Source organism: Molothrus ater, chromosome 23 (assembly GCF_012460135.2).
Source record: "Molothrus ater isolate BHLD 08-10-18 breed brown headed cowbird chromosome 23, BPBGC_Mater_1.1, whole genome shotgun sequence".
Taxonomy (NCBI): Eukaryota; Metazoa; Chordata; class Aves; order Passeriformes; family Icteridae; genus Molothrus; species Molothrus ater.
The window spans coordinates 5,423,204-5,439,267 of NC_050500.2; the positions used below are offsets into that span (position 1 = coordinate 5,423,204).

General features: G+C 50.4%; 1 protein-coding gene across 1 annotated transcript in view; it reads right to left on the reverse strand.

Moving 5' to 3' along the window:
• CCDC30 (coiled-coil domain containing 30) overlaps window positions 1–13,332 on the reverse strand; it is a 40,798-nt gene extending 27,466 nt beyond the window's left edge. Inside the window, exons 1-4 of the mRNA XM_036396434.2 lie at window positions 13,190–13,332; window positions 11,235–11,355; window positions 5,515–5,690; window positions 3,132–3,285 (exon numbers count right to left, since the gene is read on the reverse strand). Of these exons, the coding sequence (XP_036252327.1) occupies window positions 3,132–3,285; window positions 5,515–5,690; window positions 11,235–11,355; window positions 13,190–13,198 (460 nt within the window). The 5' untranslated portion in view covers window positions 13,199–13,332. The remainder of the gene's footprint in view (window positions 1–3,131; window positions 3,286–5,514; window positions 5,691–11,234; window positions 11,356–13,189) is intronic.
• Window positions 13,333–16,064: the final 2,732 nt, after the last annotated feature.

Consider the following 16,064-nt stretch of genomic DNA (forward strand, 5'->3'; position numbering starts at 1 on the left):
TTTGAAAAATCCCACAGCATTCCTTATGCACTTTGTTAAATACCATTTAAAGCCTTTCTTCACCAAAATCCCACTAACTGGGCTCAAACTGGTCAGAAATTCTTGCCTCCAATGCACTCACAAGTTATCACTGAACCAAAAAATGCTGTTTAGGGGAGTTTTACTAAAGATGAGTGACCCCAGTCCAGGTTTTTAGCAGCAAATCAAAATTCATTCCCAGAGCAGCTGGCTCAGAGCTCAGGAGGAGAAACTTTACAGAGATACAGAACCAGGGAAGCCACTGGGACATTGTCACCCTCATTCTGCACACACAGAGACAAACCCCAGAGACAAAACAAGCATGAAACCTTTACTCACATTTTGGACAGCCTTGTGTTCATCCAGCACCTCACCAAGCACAGATTTCCCTGCTACAATCCGTGGGAGCCCCAGGCTGGAGCCTGCCCTGCTCCAGAGTCAGCGCTGGAGCTGCCACATCACTGATCCCATCCCTGGGGACTGTCATTGATCCCACCCAGCAGAGGCAGGGAAGGGCTGGGAATGGTGGCACTGGAGCTGGAGAGGGGCTGATGGAGCTGGAGAGGAACTGATGGAGCTGGAAATGAGCAGATGGGGTTGGAGAGGAACTGATGGGGTTGGAGAGGGGCTGATGGTGCTGGAGAGGAACTGATGGAGCTGGAAATGCGCAGATGGGGTTGGAGAGGGGCTGATGGGGCTGGAGAGGGGCTGATGGGGATGGAGAGGACTTGGAAGGGCTGGAAATGAGCTGATGGGGATGGAAATGAGCAGATGGGGATGGAGAGGAGCTGGCAGGGATGGAGAGGAACTGATGGGGCTGGAGAGGGGCAGATGGGGCTGGAGAGGAACTGGTGGGGATGGAGAGGAACTGATGGAGCTGGAAATGAGCAGATGGGGATGGAGAGGAGCTGGCAGGGATGGAGAGGGGCAGATGGAGCTGGAGAGGAACTGATGGGGATGGAGAGGGGCAGATGGGGCTGGAGAGGGGCAGATGGGGCTGGAAATGAGCAGATGGGGTTGGAGAGGGGCTGATGGGGCTGGAGAGAGGCTGATGGGGATGGAGAGGACTTGGAAGGGCTGGAAATGAGCTGATGGGGATGGAAATGAGCAGATGGGGATGGAAATGAGCAGATGGGGATGGAAATGAGCAGATGGGGATGGAGAGGAGCTGGCAGGGATGGAGAGGGGCAGATGGAGCTGGAGAGGAACTGATGGGGATGGAGAGGAACTGATGGAGCTGGAAATGAGCAGATGGGGATGGAGAGGAGCTGGCAGGGATGGAGAGGGGCAGATGGAGCTGGAGAGGAACTGATGGGGATGGAGAGGAACTGATGGAGCTGGAAATGAGCAGATGGGGATGGAGAGGGGCTGATGGAGCTGGAGAGGAACTGATGGGGCTGGAGAGGGGCTGATGGTGCTAGAGAGGGGCTGATGGAGCTGGAAATGAGCAGATGGGGTTGGAGAGGGGCTGATGGAGCTGGAGAGGAACTGATGGGGCTGGAGAGGAACTGATGGGGCTGGAGAGGAGCTGGCAGGGCTGGAAATGAGCTGAGGGGGCTGGAAATGAGCAGATTAGGATGGAGGGGGGCTGATGGGGATGGAGAGGAGCTGGCAGGGCTGGAAATGAGCTGCTGGGGCTGGAGAGGTGATTCTGGAGCTGGAGAGGAGCTGATGGGAATGGAGAGGAACTCTCAGGTCCTTGTGCTCTGTGTAAGAAGCAAGGGGAGCCCAGGACCTGCAATCCTGCTCCACACCTGCCCCAGATGGTGCCAGGCTCCTCAAGGCAGTTGGTCCCTGCAAAGGCACATGGGGCTGGAGTCACCTCATCCCAGCTGCTGCTCTCCAATGAAATTCTGCAGCACAGATTTGGGGACAATGCAAGGAATCCCCCAAAAGAGCATCCAGACACTTGTGTGTCACTAAGGACATTTTCCATGGACATTTCACTCCAAGAGCAGCTTTACCACATCTCCCTCCAGAAAACTGTTTATTTCTACAGTCAGAATTTATTAAAAAAATCCTACTAATAAATAACACTTCAGGGCTGGTGAGCAGTTATTTCAAGAAGGAGATAAAGGGAATATTCTCAGCAAGGACAATGCACCCAGTCACTTCCCCACTGCTGCACTTGCTAAGGATCCTATGGAGGCAACATCCCAAACTGTACCTGGAGAACTTTGGGATAAGAGGTCCAGCTCTGCTAACATGGTAATTCAGCTACTCTGCTTCTAGAGTCATCATTCCCTCTCCATCCCCTCCCAGGGCAGAAAGCTCTCCCTGGAGAGGAGAGAGGAAATCCCCAGGGATAGGAAATTCCTCCAGACTGTGTGGCTGCATCACAGATCAGAGAAGCCCAGTGTCAGAATTAATGGATTTGTGACTGTTAACTGTGGTGTTGGGTCCCCAGGACAAGGTGAGAGGTGAGAATCTGACTCCATGTTCTTAGAAGGCTGATATATATCATATCATATCAATGTTATATTATATTGTGTTATATATTATATTATGTTATATATTATATTATATTGTATTATATTATGTTATGTTTATATTATATGTTATATGTTATATGTTATATGTTATATGTTATATGTTATATGTTATATGTTATATGTTATATTGTGTTATATATTATATTATGTTATAATATATGTTATGTTATATTATCTTATGGTATGTTATATTATGTTATGTTATATTATATTATATTATATTATATCATATCATATTACATCATATCACATCATATCACATCTATGCTAAAACTATACACAAGAAAGAGAAAGGAGACATCAGAAGGCTCAACAAGAATGAATAATAAAAACCCTTGACAGACTCAGAGAGTCTGACACAGCTGGCTGTGATTGGCCATTAAGTAAAAACAATTCACATGCTGGGTAAACAATTCTCCAAATCACATTCCAAAGCAGCAAAACAGGGAGAAGCTGAAGCTTCTCATCTTCCCAGGAGAAGAAATCCTGATGAAGGGATTTTTCAGAAAATATCATGTTAAGAACTGCATTCCCACCTCCTAGGGAGCAGGCTGGCTCCTGGCACTGATTTTCCCACATTCCAAGCAGAGAGGACAGAGTGGCCACCAGAGCAGCACTTACCTGCTCCATTCTGCTCTTTGCTTTGTGCATCCAGCCCTTCTGCCACCCTCTGGATCTCCTCCTGGGACTCCACCAGCCTCTGTGGGGCCTCATCCAGATCTCCCCCATCTCCTGCAGGCAATGCTTGCTCCCCCTCCAGCTCTTCCCTGCAGAACTGAAGCACAAGGGTTAATGTGCCAATGGAAACGAGGAACCCTCATTTGGTGGTGATGTGACCAAGGCAGAGTTGTTTGTCACCCCCTCCACACTGGTCCCATCAGAAAATGTGGATTTCCTCATCTCCAGTGCCAGATCTGAGACAAACCAAAGGCAGGAGATGCCCACCAGGCAGCCCTGCCCCAAAATGTGAGGTGTTCCCCTCATGATGGGATTATTTCCCACCCAGGCTGGCAGAGTGTGAGGATGGGGCTGTGACACTGTTTGGACTCTAAACCTGGTAAAAATCTGCTTAAGGACAAACCTGAAATGAGTGAGAGCAGAAGTGTGATGAGGAACAGATGAGGGAGCTGAGGGGAGGAGAAAAGGAGGCAGCAGTGCTGGGGGAGCCTTTTCAGAGAGGAGCAGATGCTGTTTGGCCTTTGGGGTGCAAACACACACTCCTGCAGCTTTCAATCCACAAGAACTCCCAAATCCATCCTGCAGGGCTGCTCTCCATGAATTCCTCCCCCAGCCTGTGCTCATTCTCACACTGCCCCAACCCAGGCACAGGGACTTGAACCCCAAGAGCTCCCCTGGATATCTCCACATCCCTCTTTTTTATGGAGTTATTCCTGCTCCACTGCATCTGCTCTGAAGGGCTCCTAAGGCTCAGCACATCTGTTGGTTTGATATTTGGCCCTTCAGAGGGTGGGTGAGCCAGCACATGCCATGAATCCAGAAGGCATTTCCATAAGGATTTCTCAGAGCTGACCACACAGAGAGGCAGGTTTGTATCCCGCCTTTCTGCTTTCCTGGGGATGCAATAAAACAATCAATTCTGCTTGAGCAGTCTGGTTAAAAGCTGAATTCATCCCTGAACCAGACAGGAACGTGTCCAGCCCTTGATTCCAAGAGTGGAACAGGCCAGCTGGGAACAAGCAAGGCCACACATTCCAGTAAACAGAGTAAGAGGAGCAATTAACACCTTAACCTGTAACACTAATGGTTCTGCGAAACAAGTGGGACGCTCCCGGGAACAATGGAGTGTTTAATCAACAGTTTGTGCTCCAAAGGCACAGACAGGAATGACATCACCGGGAACAGTAATCAGTCCTGTCAAGGAGACAGTTTTCCGGGAAAACACATCTCCAATGTGTCCTTCACCTGATTAAACAGAAAGGAACAAGAGAAGGGGCCCTGACCCCTATTTGAGGTCTTGCTTCCTCCTCACAGCTTGGGAGCTCAGGGACAAACAGCAGCTCCTGGAACCCCAGAGCATTCCTGGACTCCAGTTCCACAAAGACATGGCCATAAGTCATGAGTGGGTGGAAAATTATGGCCTTGGAACAATAGAATCAGAATATCCTGAGCTGAAAGAGACCCACAAGGATCATCCAGTCCAGCCCCAGCCCTGCACAGACACCCCAGCAATCCCAGCCTGTGCAAACCCTCCTGGAGATCTGGCAGTGCTGGGGCCAGGACCATTCCCTGGGGAGCCTGGGCAGTGCCCAGCACCCTCTGGGGGAAGAACCTGATATCCAACCCAACCCCCCTGGAACAGCCCCAGCTGCTCCCTCAGATCCTGGCACCTGCTCACCAGGAGCAGAGATCAGAGCTGCCCCTCAGGAGAGGCTGCAGCCCCCACTGAGATCTGCCCTCAGCCTCCTCTGCTCCAGCTGAACCCAGAGAAACTCATTCTTACACCAAACACATCACAAACTCCTCAACACAGGATTACAAATAACCCATTTCACTGTCCCTGTGCAGATGTGGGAGTAAATCAAGTGCAAAGGGTGAGAATGAACAAAGGCACTGACTTAGAATCCTGGAATCCCAGACTGGTTTGGGGCTGGAAGTGATCTTAAAGCTCATCCCATCCCACACCCTCCCATGGGCAGGGACACCTTCCTCTATCCCAGGCTGCTCCAAGCCCAACCTGGCCTCGGATGCTTCCAGGGAAGGGGCAGCCACAGCTTCTCTGGGCACCCTGTGCCAGGGCCTCACCACCCTCACAGCCAGGAATTCCTTCCCAATATCCAATCTAGACATATTCTGCCAGTTTGAAACCATTCTGCCAGTTTGAAACCATTCCATTCCATCTTTCTTGTAATCCTTTCACGTATTTCATACCCAACACTCCACAGTGGCCTCAGAGAAAGGAGAAACAATTTTCATTACAGAAATATCCCAAAAACATTCCTTTCCCACAGCTCAGAGGCAGGCAGAGCCAGGGAGCAGGAGGTACCTGGAGCCCATCCATGCTGCTGTGGGATCCCAGCTGCTGGGCTGCCACTTCCAGCCTTCCCAGCAGCGCCGCCCGCTCCACCAGGAGATAGGCAACCTGTTCACTGGCAGCACTGCAGGAGATCTGGGACAAACCTTCCTGCTCCAGCATCTCCTCCACCTCCTTCAGCTGGCTTTCTGCAAGGCAAGGCAAGACAAGGCTTGTGTAAGTCTCTGTCTGAAGTTGTCACAGACATCTTTTATGAGAAATCCTTTCCTTAGGATTTGGCCTCCTGAGAAGCTGAGAGGCCTCAGGAACAAAATGCAAACAATGGTTATCTGCTGCTGTGGAATGCAACACGTGCATCTGGGATTGGGCTCATGTGGTTGTTTCTAATTAATGGCCAATCACAGCCCAGCTGGCTCAGACTCTCTGTCCAAGCCACAATCCTTTGTTATCATTCTTTCTTTTTCTATTCTTAGCCAACCTTCTGATGAAATCCTTTCTCCTATTCTTTTAGTATAGTTTTAAAGTAATATATATCATAAAATAATAAATCAGCCTTCTGAAACATGGAGTCAGATCCTCATCTCTTCCCTCATCCTCAGACCCCTGTGAACACGGTCACACGAAGTTTCCCTCATCTGCCCCACAATTGTCATGAAAGGGACAGAGATTGGGGACCACTGAAGAAAAAGGACAGACAAGGACCCTTGTCTGAAATTCTGCCCTTGTTGGCTAAAGTCGCTTGGCAAGGCCCTGAGGCCTGAGCACAGCTTCTGGCACTGCCAAGCTATTGTTCACAGGTGTGTTTGCTGCATGCTACACTGAGCCCAGTGAAAGGAAAAGAGGGGCACTCTGCCCTTTTTGCAACAATGGCCCTGGAATTTCCCCACCTCTTGGCTCTTCAGGACTTCTCCTGAGGTAGTTTTGGTGGTCCCCACAGAAGACCCCTCTGCTCTTTCTACAATCCTGCCCCTCACCTGTTCCTGTGTCATTATAAAAACTGTGTGGTTCTCTTGTATAAAACCTTCTTTACTCTTTCTACAACACTGCCTCCCACCTGTTCCTGTGTCACTATAAAAACTGTGTGGCTCTCTTGAATAAAAATTTCTTTACTCTTTCTACAATCCTGCCTCCTGCCTGTTCCTGTGTCATAAAAACTGTGTGGTTCCCTTGTATAAAACCTTCTTTGCTCTTTCTACAACCCTGCCTCTCACCTGTTCCTGTGTCACTATAAAAGCTGCATGGTTCTCTTGTATAAAACCTTCTTTGCTCATTCCACAATCCTGCCTCCTGCCTGTTCCTGTGCCATTATAAAAACTGTGTGGTTCCCTTGCATAAAACCTTTTTTGCTCATTCCACAATCCTGCCTGCTGCCTGTTCCTGTGCCATTCTCAGCCCTCAGTGACACTCAGGCACTGATTTAGCCCAGGCCCAGCACAAGCACATCCCGAGGCTCCGATCGATCCCATGTTTCCACTCCGCGCTCGCAGCCGGCTCCATCCAGCCCTGGATGGAAAACACCCTGAGGTTCCCCAGGCTCTTCCCCAGGGAGACAGAGCCTCGATGCAGGGTCAAACAGGGCTCCCCAGCAGCTTCCTGCTGCAGCAGAGCAAACCAGGCAGTTTGCAGGATCCAAACTGCTCCCTGTGCCTCAGGAAGAGCCCATGGATCACACTAAACTGAACCTGGCAGTTCCTCTCATGGCTTTGCCAAATGCCAGCTAAAATGAACAGAAACTGCTCTGGTTTATGCCCAGGATGGGACCCCCTGTGCCCTGAACCACCTTCACCTGGCAGTGCCCTCCCTTGTCCCCAGCCTGCTCAACTAAACTGAGCCCCTGCAGGAGCGATGAGGGCAGGACAGTCAGGATGGATGGAGATCCCTGCAGCCAGGGCTTGGAACCTGCAGCTCATTGCAAAGGGCCCTGCTGGGAGCTGCCAGCCACAGCTCAGAGCAGGCCCAAAAAAGAGAGAGAGAGATAAAGAGTGTGGTAGGAGAATGAGAGAGAGCAAGAGAGAAGAATAAAAGCAAGAGGGAAAGAGAGCAAAGTTCCTGTTACAATACCATAAATCTTCTTCTGTGTTGAATATTCTGATTCTCACTAACCAGTCTAGTACAAGATACAAATCCTATAGCATTTCCATACAGCCTGTAAGAATCATTACATTACCACACTCTGTTACATTTTAAACCCTAAAAACTCCTCTTTGGGGCCCTTCTGCCAAGCTGGCAGGCTCTGCTCTGACCCTTGGGCCTGCCTGCAAGCACAGGGTGTTGTTTAATCCAGTTCAGCTGGCCATGCCATTGTTTTCCAGTTGTTCAGTAACTGAGGTATCTCAAAGCTTGCTTTCATTTCAATCTCACTTATAGTTTACATATTCTCAAAATCTTTTGCCAGGCAATCATATTTATAAGGCTTTCTTGTTTCCCCTTCTCCAACAAACCCCAAGCTGCCTGGCAGCTTCCTGCCATGGCTTTGCCAAATGCCAGCTAAAATGAACAGAAACTGCTCTGGTTTATGCCCAGGATGGGACCCCCTGTGCCCTGAACCACCTTCACATGCCAGTGCCTGTTACAGTAACTTTTTTGAGCTAGGTCTAATAAGTTTTTTGGAGGCCTGTAACACACCCAAGATAGCTCAGCTACCTTTGGGGGCATAAAAAATAGCAAGATGGCTTTTGTTGCACTGTTGGAAACAAAAAGGTTTAATAAAAGGCAAAATAACAAACAGAGAAAACTGAGCTAAGTGCTAGACATTCTTGTTCTTAGTAAAACACCTTACAAAAACTCTTAGTTTTTCGGTTCACTCCTTTTTCTAGTTAATTGCTTAAACAAAACCTTTTAACTTCTGTCCAATTAGCTATTCTTAAGTTTAAAGTGAAGTTCCCTAAGGCTATGAAGCAGCTTTTTTCACCTAATCAAAAAAAAAAAAAAAAAAAATAAACAACTTCCAAGCTTCTTTCCTTTTTAAGAAGAGGAACAATAGTTGTGTCACTCCATCAACAAAAGATACACTCCTATAAGTGCCCCCCTTGTCCCCAGCCTGCAATGCAGGATGAAGTGGCATCATTTTAGATCCCAGAGGCTGGAGAGGAAAAAGGATTTGTGAGGATGAGGGGGGTCTGCCCACTCAGCACAGGTTACCTATGAGTAAACCCCACTGACTGCTTACAAACCCCTTCCCTGCTTGGGAAAACCAACCCCTGCCCCAGGCACCGTCACACAACAGCTCCACCGGCATCTCCTACCTCTGTCCATGCTTCTTTGGAAGCAAATTTTATATTAATATTTATATTTTCCTACCCCAGGAATACTGAGACAAACAGCAGCCACCTCACCCCACCCCAGCCCTACATCCTCCAGCCCTGCTGGGTGTGTTTAACCAGCCCAGCTGCTACAACAAACAAGCTCAGCCCATGACTGTGTCTCCTTTTTATTCCACTTTTGAAATAAATCCAGGCAGCTCCCCCAGCACAGTGTTTCAGTGCACTGCAGTTGTTTTTCAGGAAGGCTTTTGGGAGCACCATCGATCTGCCCTCCAACAACACCCGGCGCGTTCAGCGAGAGCATCACAAACGCATCAGGAACTGCCTGGAGGGAAGGAAAAATGTCACTGTGGGCAGAGGTATCAGATGAGGTGACAGCTCAGCTCAGCTCGATGGCCCAGCATCAACCAGCCTTGGCTGCTCCCTGTAGGATCCTGTGAGCCCAGGATGGGCAGGAGGCAAATGTGCGAGGGAATATTTGATTTTTATCTTCAAAAACTGCTCCGTGTCAGTCAGCAGCACTGACTGTCCTCAGGAGGGCTGGAGAGAGAGCCAGGGATGCAGCACAGAACCCTGAGAGAGCTGGAGCAGCCCAGCAGAGGCCTTTGGGGTTGTGCAGCATCTCCAGCACAAGAACATCCAGCCACGCCACACTAGAGACAGCCAGGGGGATTTTGTTATGAAGAGGCTGAGCCAGAACCACGGAACCACAGAATGTCCTGAGCTCAAAGAGACCCACAAGGATCAAATGCAACCCCTGGCCCTGCACAGACACCCCAACAATCCCAGCCTGTCCAAACCCTCCTGGAGCTTTAGGGCTGTGCCCATTCCCTGGGGAGCCTGGGCAGTGCCCAGCACCCTCTGGGGAAGAGCCTTTCCTGACACCCAACCTAACCCACCCCTGGCACAGCTCCAGCCCTTCCCTCATGTCCTTTTCCTGGTCCCAGAGAGCAGAAATAAAATCCTCCTCCAGAGGAGCTGCAGCCTGGGATGAGCTGTGCCCTCAGCCTCCTCTGCTCCAGCTGAACAAACCTGGATAAAAGGATCAGTCACTCTATAAAGTGCTCTACAAGGACCTCAAAACATCTCAACCCTGGCACCTCTCCCTGCAGGTGACAGCCCAGAGGGAGCTTCCAGATTCTTAAATTATCCACACACATCCCAGGATAGCAGCCAATGCCAGCAGTGAGCCAACAACAAGTCCTGAACCTCAAAATCTGAGTGATATCCCCAAAAAAATCCCTCCAGAAACACCAAAGCCACACAACCCCCTCAGGGACGGCAACCAGCAATCCCTCCTGGACACACCCAGATCCATGGAGAAGGATCTCAGCTCCCACTCCAGGGGTACTCATTGCTCCAGAGCCTCAGGAACCCCTGAGGAAGGGAGGAAGCCCAGAGGAGCAGAGCCAGCAGGAAATGACCACGGTCAGCTCTGGGGACATTCTGGGTCTCTCCTGACACCTCGTGGAAAGGCAGAGAACCAGGATTGGGGTTTTCTGCCACAGCCAGGCTCCCAAGAGCTCGTTATTCATTTCAAGCTTTGCAAGCAGCCTTTTCACCACAAACCACAGCTTCAAGTGCCCACAGACATCACATTTTTAGGTAAATCCATCTTTGGAAAGTCACACCACCAGATGCGCTCTCTGAAAACCCAAATTATGCTCAAAATTTCCCCCAAATTCCTGTATTTGCTGCCCCAGAGCCTGGATCATGAAGAAACTCTTAAAGTTGTGCCATCAACCCAAATTTTATCTTAGGACCAGGACAACACAGCTCACTAAAGGAGTTAATGGTGACATGGGCTATGAGCACCACTGCAAGTGCAACAGAAGACTGAGGAAAATCAAGAATTAAACCTACCAAAAGTGACCCTACAGTTTGAAAGTAAATTATTTCAAGTGAAATAAGTGAAATAATTTGTTTAAACAAAATTACTGAAGCTCAGAGGGGCCCTGAGCAACTTGGTCTAATGGAAGGTCCCCCTGCCCATGGCTGGGGGTGAAATTGGATGAGCTTCAAGGTGTCTTCCAACCAAAACCATCCTGGAATTCCATGACAATGAACACCCAAGTTTTGAACCATCAGAACAAACAATTCCTGTCCCCTCCTATTGTTTTAAAAAATGTGGGGTTTGTGTGAACCAAAGCTAAGAGCAAATTCACTGACTTGGTGGGAGAGAGAGATAATTTAGAGCTGGAAACCAAAGAGCACCATCAATCCTGGTCTTCAAACAGCCTCTGGACAACAGAGCTACATGGAGAACCTGCCAAACTCCCTGAATAAAGGCAGTAAAAGCAGGCAAGAACCTCTAAATCAATTACAAATCTGTTTGAACAGCTCATTAACACTTGAAGAAACTTCTCAAGCAACCCCTGAGAACTCCCCAAAAACACTGCTGGGCTCTCCAAGAAGCTTTCCAGAGCCAAACAGCTGCCAGTGCATTCCCAGGGAAGGGGAAGGGATTACCCTGCTGCAGCTGTAGCTGGGCCAGCTCCAACCTGAGCTGCTCGTTCTCCTTCTCATACTCAGAGGCAATGGCATCCCTCTCTTCTGTCAGGGCACGGACATGGCCCACGTAGCTCTCCACCTGGAACAAAGGAAACCCTGCTGTTCCCACGTCTGCTGGCACTTCCAGTGAGCCAGCAGCACAGAATGTTCTCCACTGTGGCACTCACATCCTCTGGAAAAATCCCTTCGCCTAGGGTTTTTCTCCTGGTGTGAAAAATGCGCATTTTATGATTGGCTTTTGGCAAATATGAAAATGAGTATTATATGGGTTGTGTTAGAAAGTTATGGTATGTTAATTTTCTTAAGTAGTTTAGGTTTCTTAAGTAGTTTAGTATGTTTAGGTTATAACATAAGGTTAAAATAGAAACTGTGCTATGTAGGATATTTTTTTTAAAGAAAGGACTCACAGTGAGACAGCAGCCCCAGGACTCCTGAATCTTTCAGAGAAAGAGAATTTATTGCTCCCTCATCAGAAGAAATGAACTTCTTCCTGCCTTGCTCATCCCTGAAGACACCATTAGGATTCAGAGGAAGAAGCTGACACTGCCCAGACAGAATCCTGTGTTTGAATGGAATTTATGCATCATGGATGAGGTGTATGAATATGCAACAGGCTGTTGCTTTTAAGGGTTAATCCTCTGTTAACGTGGGTCCTTTTTCAGGCTTATTTTGCCCAGAAAGACGTACCCAGGACCATCTGTTACTTTGTTTTTATTGTCTCATATTGTCCTAAATCCTAATTGTCCAAATTTTTATTACTCTAATTATATTGCTATTTTTATAACTATTTTAATAGTAATAAACTTTTAAAATTTTAAAAACAAGTGATTGGCTGAGAAGCCTCAGAGAAAAGGAAAACAATTCTTCTCTCATTTGCTTCTCCTGTGTTGTGCTCACATGTGGAATGTGGTTGGAGATTGTTCACCCACAGGTGATTGTTCCATTGGATTCTGCTGGGAGTTGTTTTCACTTTTTGGCCAATCAGGGCCAAGCTGTGTGAAGACTCTGGAAAGAGTCACGAGTTTTCATTATTATCTTTTTAGCATTCTGTAAATGTCCTTTCTGTATTCTTTAGTCAGTTATTTTAGTAATCTTTAATATAATACAGTATCATAAAGTAATAAATTAGCCTTCTGAGAACATGGAGTCAGATTCATCATTCCTCCCTGCCACAGGGGTCCCTGCAAATACAATACTCCACCCCATCATGTTTATAGGATAACCTCAAATATTTACAATATGTCTTATGCCTTTGGAACACCTGGGAATGGTAAAACCTTGACTGGGAGGTCAGGTCACGCAGCTATGGGGGTGCTGGGATGTGGGGAGCTCTGAGGGAGCTGCTGGGCTCACCAGGTGCTTTTTGATGCTCAATATGAGGAATGGGAATTTAATCCCCAAATTCCCAATGGCAGCAGTGTGGTAATGACACACCTGCACAGAGGGGGATCAGGGGATACAGGCCTGGCTGGGTTAACCCCGGGGGTATTCCAGAAGCACCGAGGTTGGAAAAGGCTCCCAAGTGTCCAAGCTGTGACAAAACTCTATCTTGTCACCAGACCAGAGCAGTGAGTGCCACGTCCAGTCGCTCTTTGGACACCTCCAGGGATGGGCACACCTACCAATGCCCGACAACTTTTCCAGTGAAGAAATTTCTCCTCATGTCCAACCTGAATCACCCTGGGCACAGCCTGAGGTTGTTCCCTCCCTCTCCTGTCCCTGTTCCCTGGAGCACAGCCCGACCCCCCTGGCTGTCCCCTCCTGTCAGGAGTTGTGCAGAGCCACAAGGGCCCCCTGAGCCTCCTTTGCTCCAGGCTGAGCCCCTGCCCAGCTCCTTCAGCCCCTCCTGGAGCTCCAGGTCCTTCCCTCCCTCCCCAGCCCAGCCCCAGCCGGGCCCGCTCTCCGGCCCTTACGTCTCTCATGTCCTGGGCCCGCCGCCGCTCCAGCTCTCCCAGCCGGGTCTCCGCTCGCCGCAGGAGCCGCCAGGCCAGACCCAGCTGCTCCTCGGCCGGGGCGGCGGGGTCGGCACCCTCGGCCCGCAGCCAGCGCCGGATGGTGTCCGCCGGCACCGGGGGCTCCGCCGGCACCGGGGGCTCCGCCTGTGGGGCAGCCAGAGGGGCCGTGAGACATGGGGGGCCGCGGGTACCCCGATCCCCTTGGGGTACCACCGACCCGACCCCCCGAAACCCCTCCGGGCCGGCACTGACAACACCCTGAGCCCCCCTGGGCCGGTCCCGGGGGTGCAGCCGGCCCCGCCGCCCCCGAGCCGGTCCCGGGGGTGCAGCCGGCCCCAATCCCCCTTGGGCCGGTCCCGGGGATACAGCCGGCCCCGCCGCCCCCCGGGTCGGTCCCGGATATAGACCCAGCCCCGCCGCTCCCCGGGCCGGTCCCGGGGACACACCCGGCCCCGCCGTCCCCGGGCACCCACCGGGGCCGCGTCCATGCGGCGGGACGGGCCCGCGGCGCCATGGCAACAGGCCACGCCCCCAGCAGCCGCCTACTGAATGGGCCATGAGGCCACGCCCCCAACGCGTCAGGTGGTGTTGGGGAGGCCGCGCCCCCGCCACGCCCCCTCTACGCTCAGTGGCGCCCCCTTGTGGCCGAGAGTGGGCACAGCGCCCCCGGGGTCATCCGAAGGGAAGGGAAAAAAGGGAAAAAAGGGAAAAAAGGGAAAAAAGGGAAAAAAGGGAAAAAAGGGAAAAAAGGGAAAAAAGGGAAAAAAGGGAAAAAAGGGAAAAAAGGGAAAAAAGGGAAAAAAGGGAAAAAAGGGAAAAAAGGGAAAAAAGGGAAAAAAGGGAAAAAAGGGAAAAAAGGGAAAAAAGGGAAAGGGAGAGGAAAGGAGAGATCTATAGGAAGACCTTAGAGACGTCTCAGAATTCTTTAGGGAGACCTTAGAGACAATGTCAGTTCCTACAAGGGACTCCAAGAGAGCTGGAGATGGACTTTACATGAGGACATGGCGTGCCAGGACAAGATGGGATGGTTTCCCACTGCCAGGGGACAGGGTTAGGTGGGATATTGGGAAGAAATTCTTCTCGGTGAGGGGGGAGGCCCTGGCACAGGCTGCCCAGAGAAGCTGTGGCTGCCCCATCCCTGGAAGTGTCCAAGAACAGGCTGGACAGGGCTTGGAGCAACCTCGGCCAGTGGAAGGTAGAATGAGATGACCTTTAAAGCCCCTTGAAACCCAAAGGTGACTCCATGAGATTGAGGAACTGAAGAGCTAAGTAGGTCCACCCTGCAGAAGCAACTCCCTGGCTGAAGACAGCTCACAAGGGGATGGCAGAGAAAGGAGACCAGGACATGGCAGAGTGCAGGGAGGACCTTCCCCTGAGCCCTCTGAGATCCTCAGAAAGCAATGGACAGATCCTGGACTTGCAGGAGCCACTTCCAACTTGGGTACCACAGCCAGCATTCCCAGTGCTGGTGCCCAAACAGTGCCAGGGTGGGGGCACTGCTGGGCTGGGTTTAAGCTCCCACAGGAACAGGAGCATCCCTGATCCCATGGGATGGGGATGGCTGTGCCTCAGTTGGAGCCTGGGGAATCTCCCCACCCAGCACTTCACACAGAGGGGCAGACACAATGCTGGAAGCCCACAGTGTGCTCTCAAGTCCAATGAAACCCCAAGATTCTCTGGGCCCACTGCCCCAGTGTGCTCCTCAAAAAGCTCAGATTATTCCTCACCTTCCCAACCAGCTCTGAGGAACTCCAGGACACTCTGAAGACAGCGTTGGTGGCATTTCTCCCAACCCTTGTCCCAACTCCTGCAAGGCCATGTCCAACTTACACAAGTTTTATATTCCCACCCCTGCTGGCCCATCCATGCTGTCTACAGAGGCTCCAAACCAACACAAGAGAACTCCCAGACTGGACATTCCCACCAGTTTCCTACTGGCAGATGAAGACAGGCACTTCTTGGAGCTTATTCACCTTCTTTAGCAGTCCTGGCCACAGGTAAGTTGTGCCTTCCTTCTCCTGACTCAGTTTCCAGCTGGATCTCTCCCCTCCTGACCAACCTGGATTTCTCCCATCACTGATGGCATCCACTGATCCCATCCTTGTGCTCTTTCCTTGCTCTTCTGGCTTTATTCTCCTTGTTTGCTGAGCACCACCCACCTCCAGAGCATTGGTGCCTCCTGAACACTCCATGGTTTAGAGCACAGCCTCACCTCTGGAAATATTTCCAGCATTCCCATGTGCTGCTGTCCTTTCCAGGACCCCAGAGAATTTATTTGGAGGACAGAGGACAAATTTTATTTGTCTCTGCCCATGAGCAGACACACAGTGGACAGCAGAGGAGCTGCTGTTAAGTTTCTTGCAGGCATGAGGAACACACACTTTGAAGTTGATAAATTGAAGTTGGTAACTTGAGCCTCAATTGGTTCAAAGAAGGTTTAGATAAAATCAGGAACATTCCAGTTCTAAATTCCAGTTCTAAATCCACACAGCCAAGAGGAAGCTTCCCCTTCCAGGGGCAATCAGAGAATCATGGAATCACTAAGGCTGGAAAAGCCCTCCAAGATCATTGAGTCCAACCATTCCCCCAGCAGTGCCATGTTCACCCTACACCCTGTCCCCAGGTGCCACATCCACGCTTGTTTTGAACTCTTCCAGGGATGGGGACTCCACCACCATCCTGCACAGCTGTGCCAACACTTGAACACCTTTCCATGAAGGATTTTCCCAATATCCAACCTTGAACCTCCCCTGGCACAGCCTGGGGCTGTTCCCTCATCCTCTCCTTTGCTCCCTGACACAAACTCCAATCCCCCCTGGCTGTCCCCTCCTGT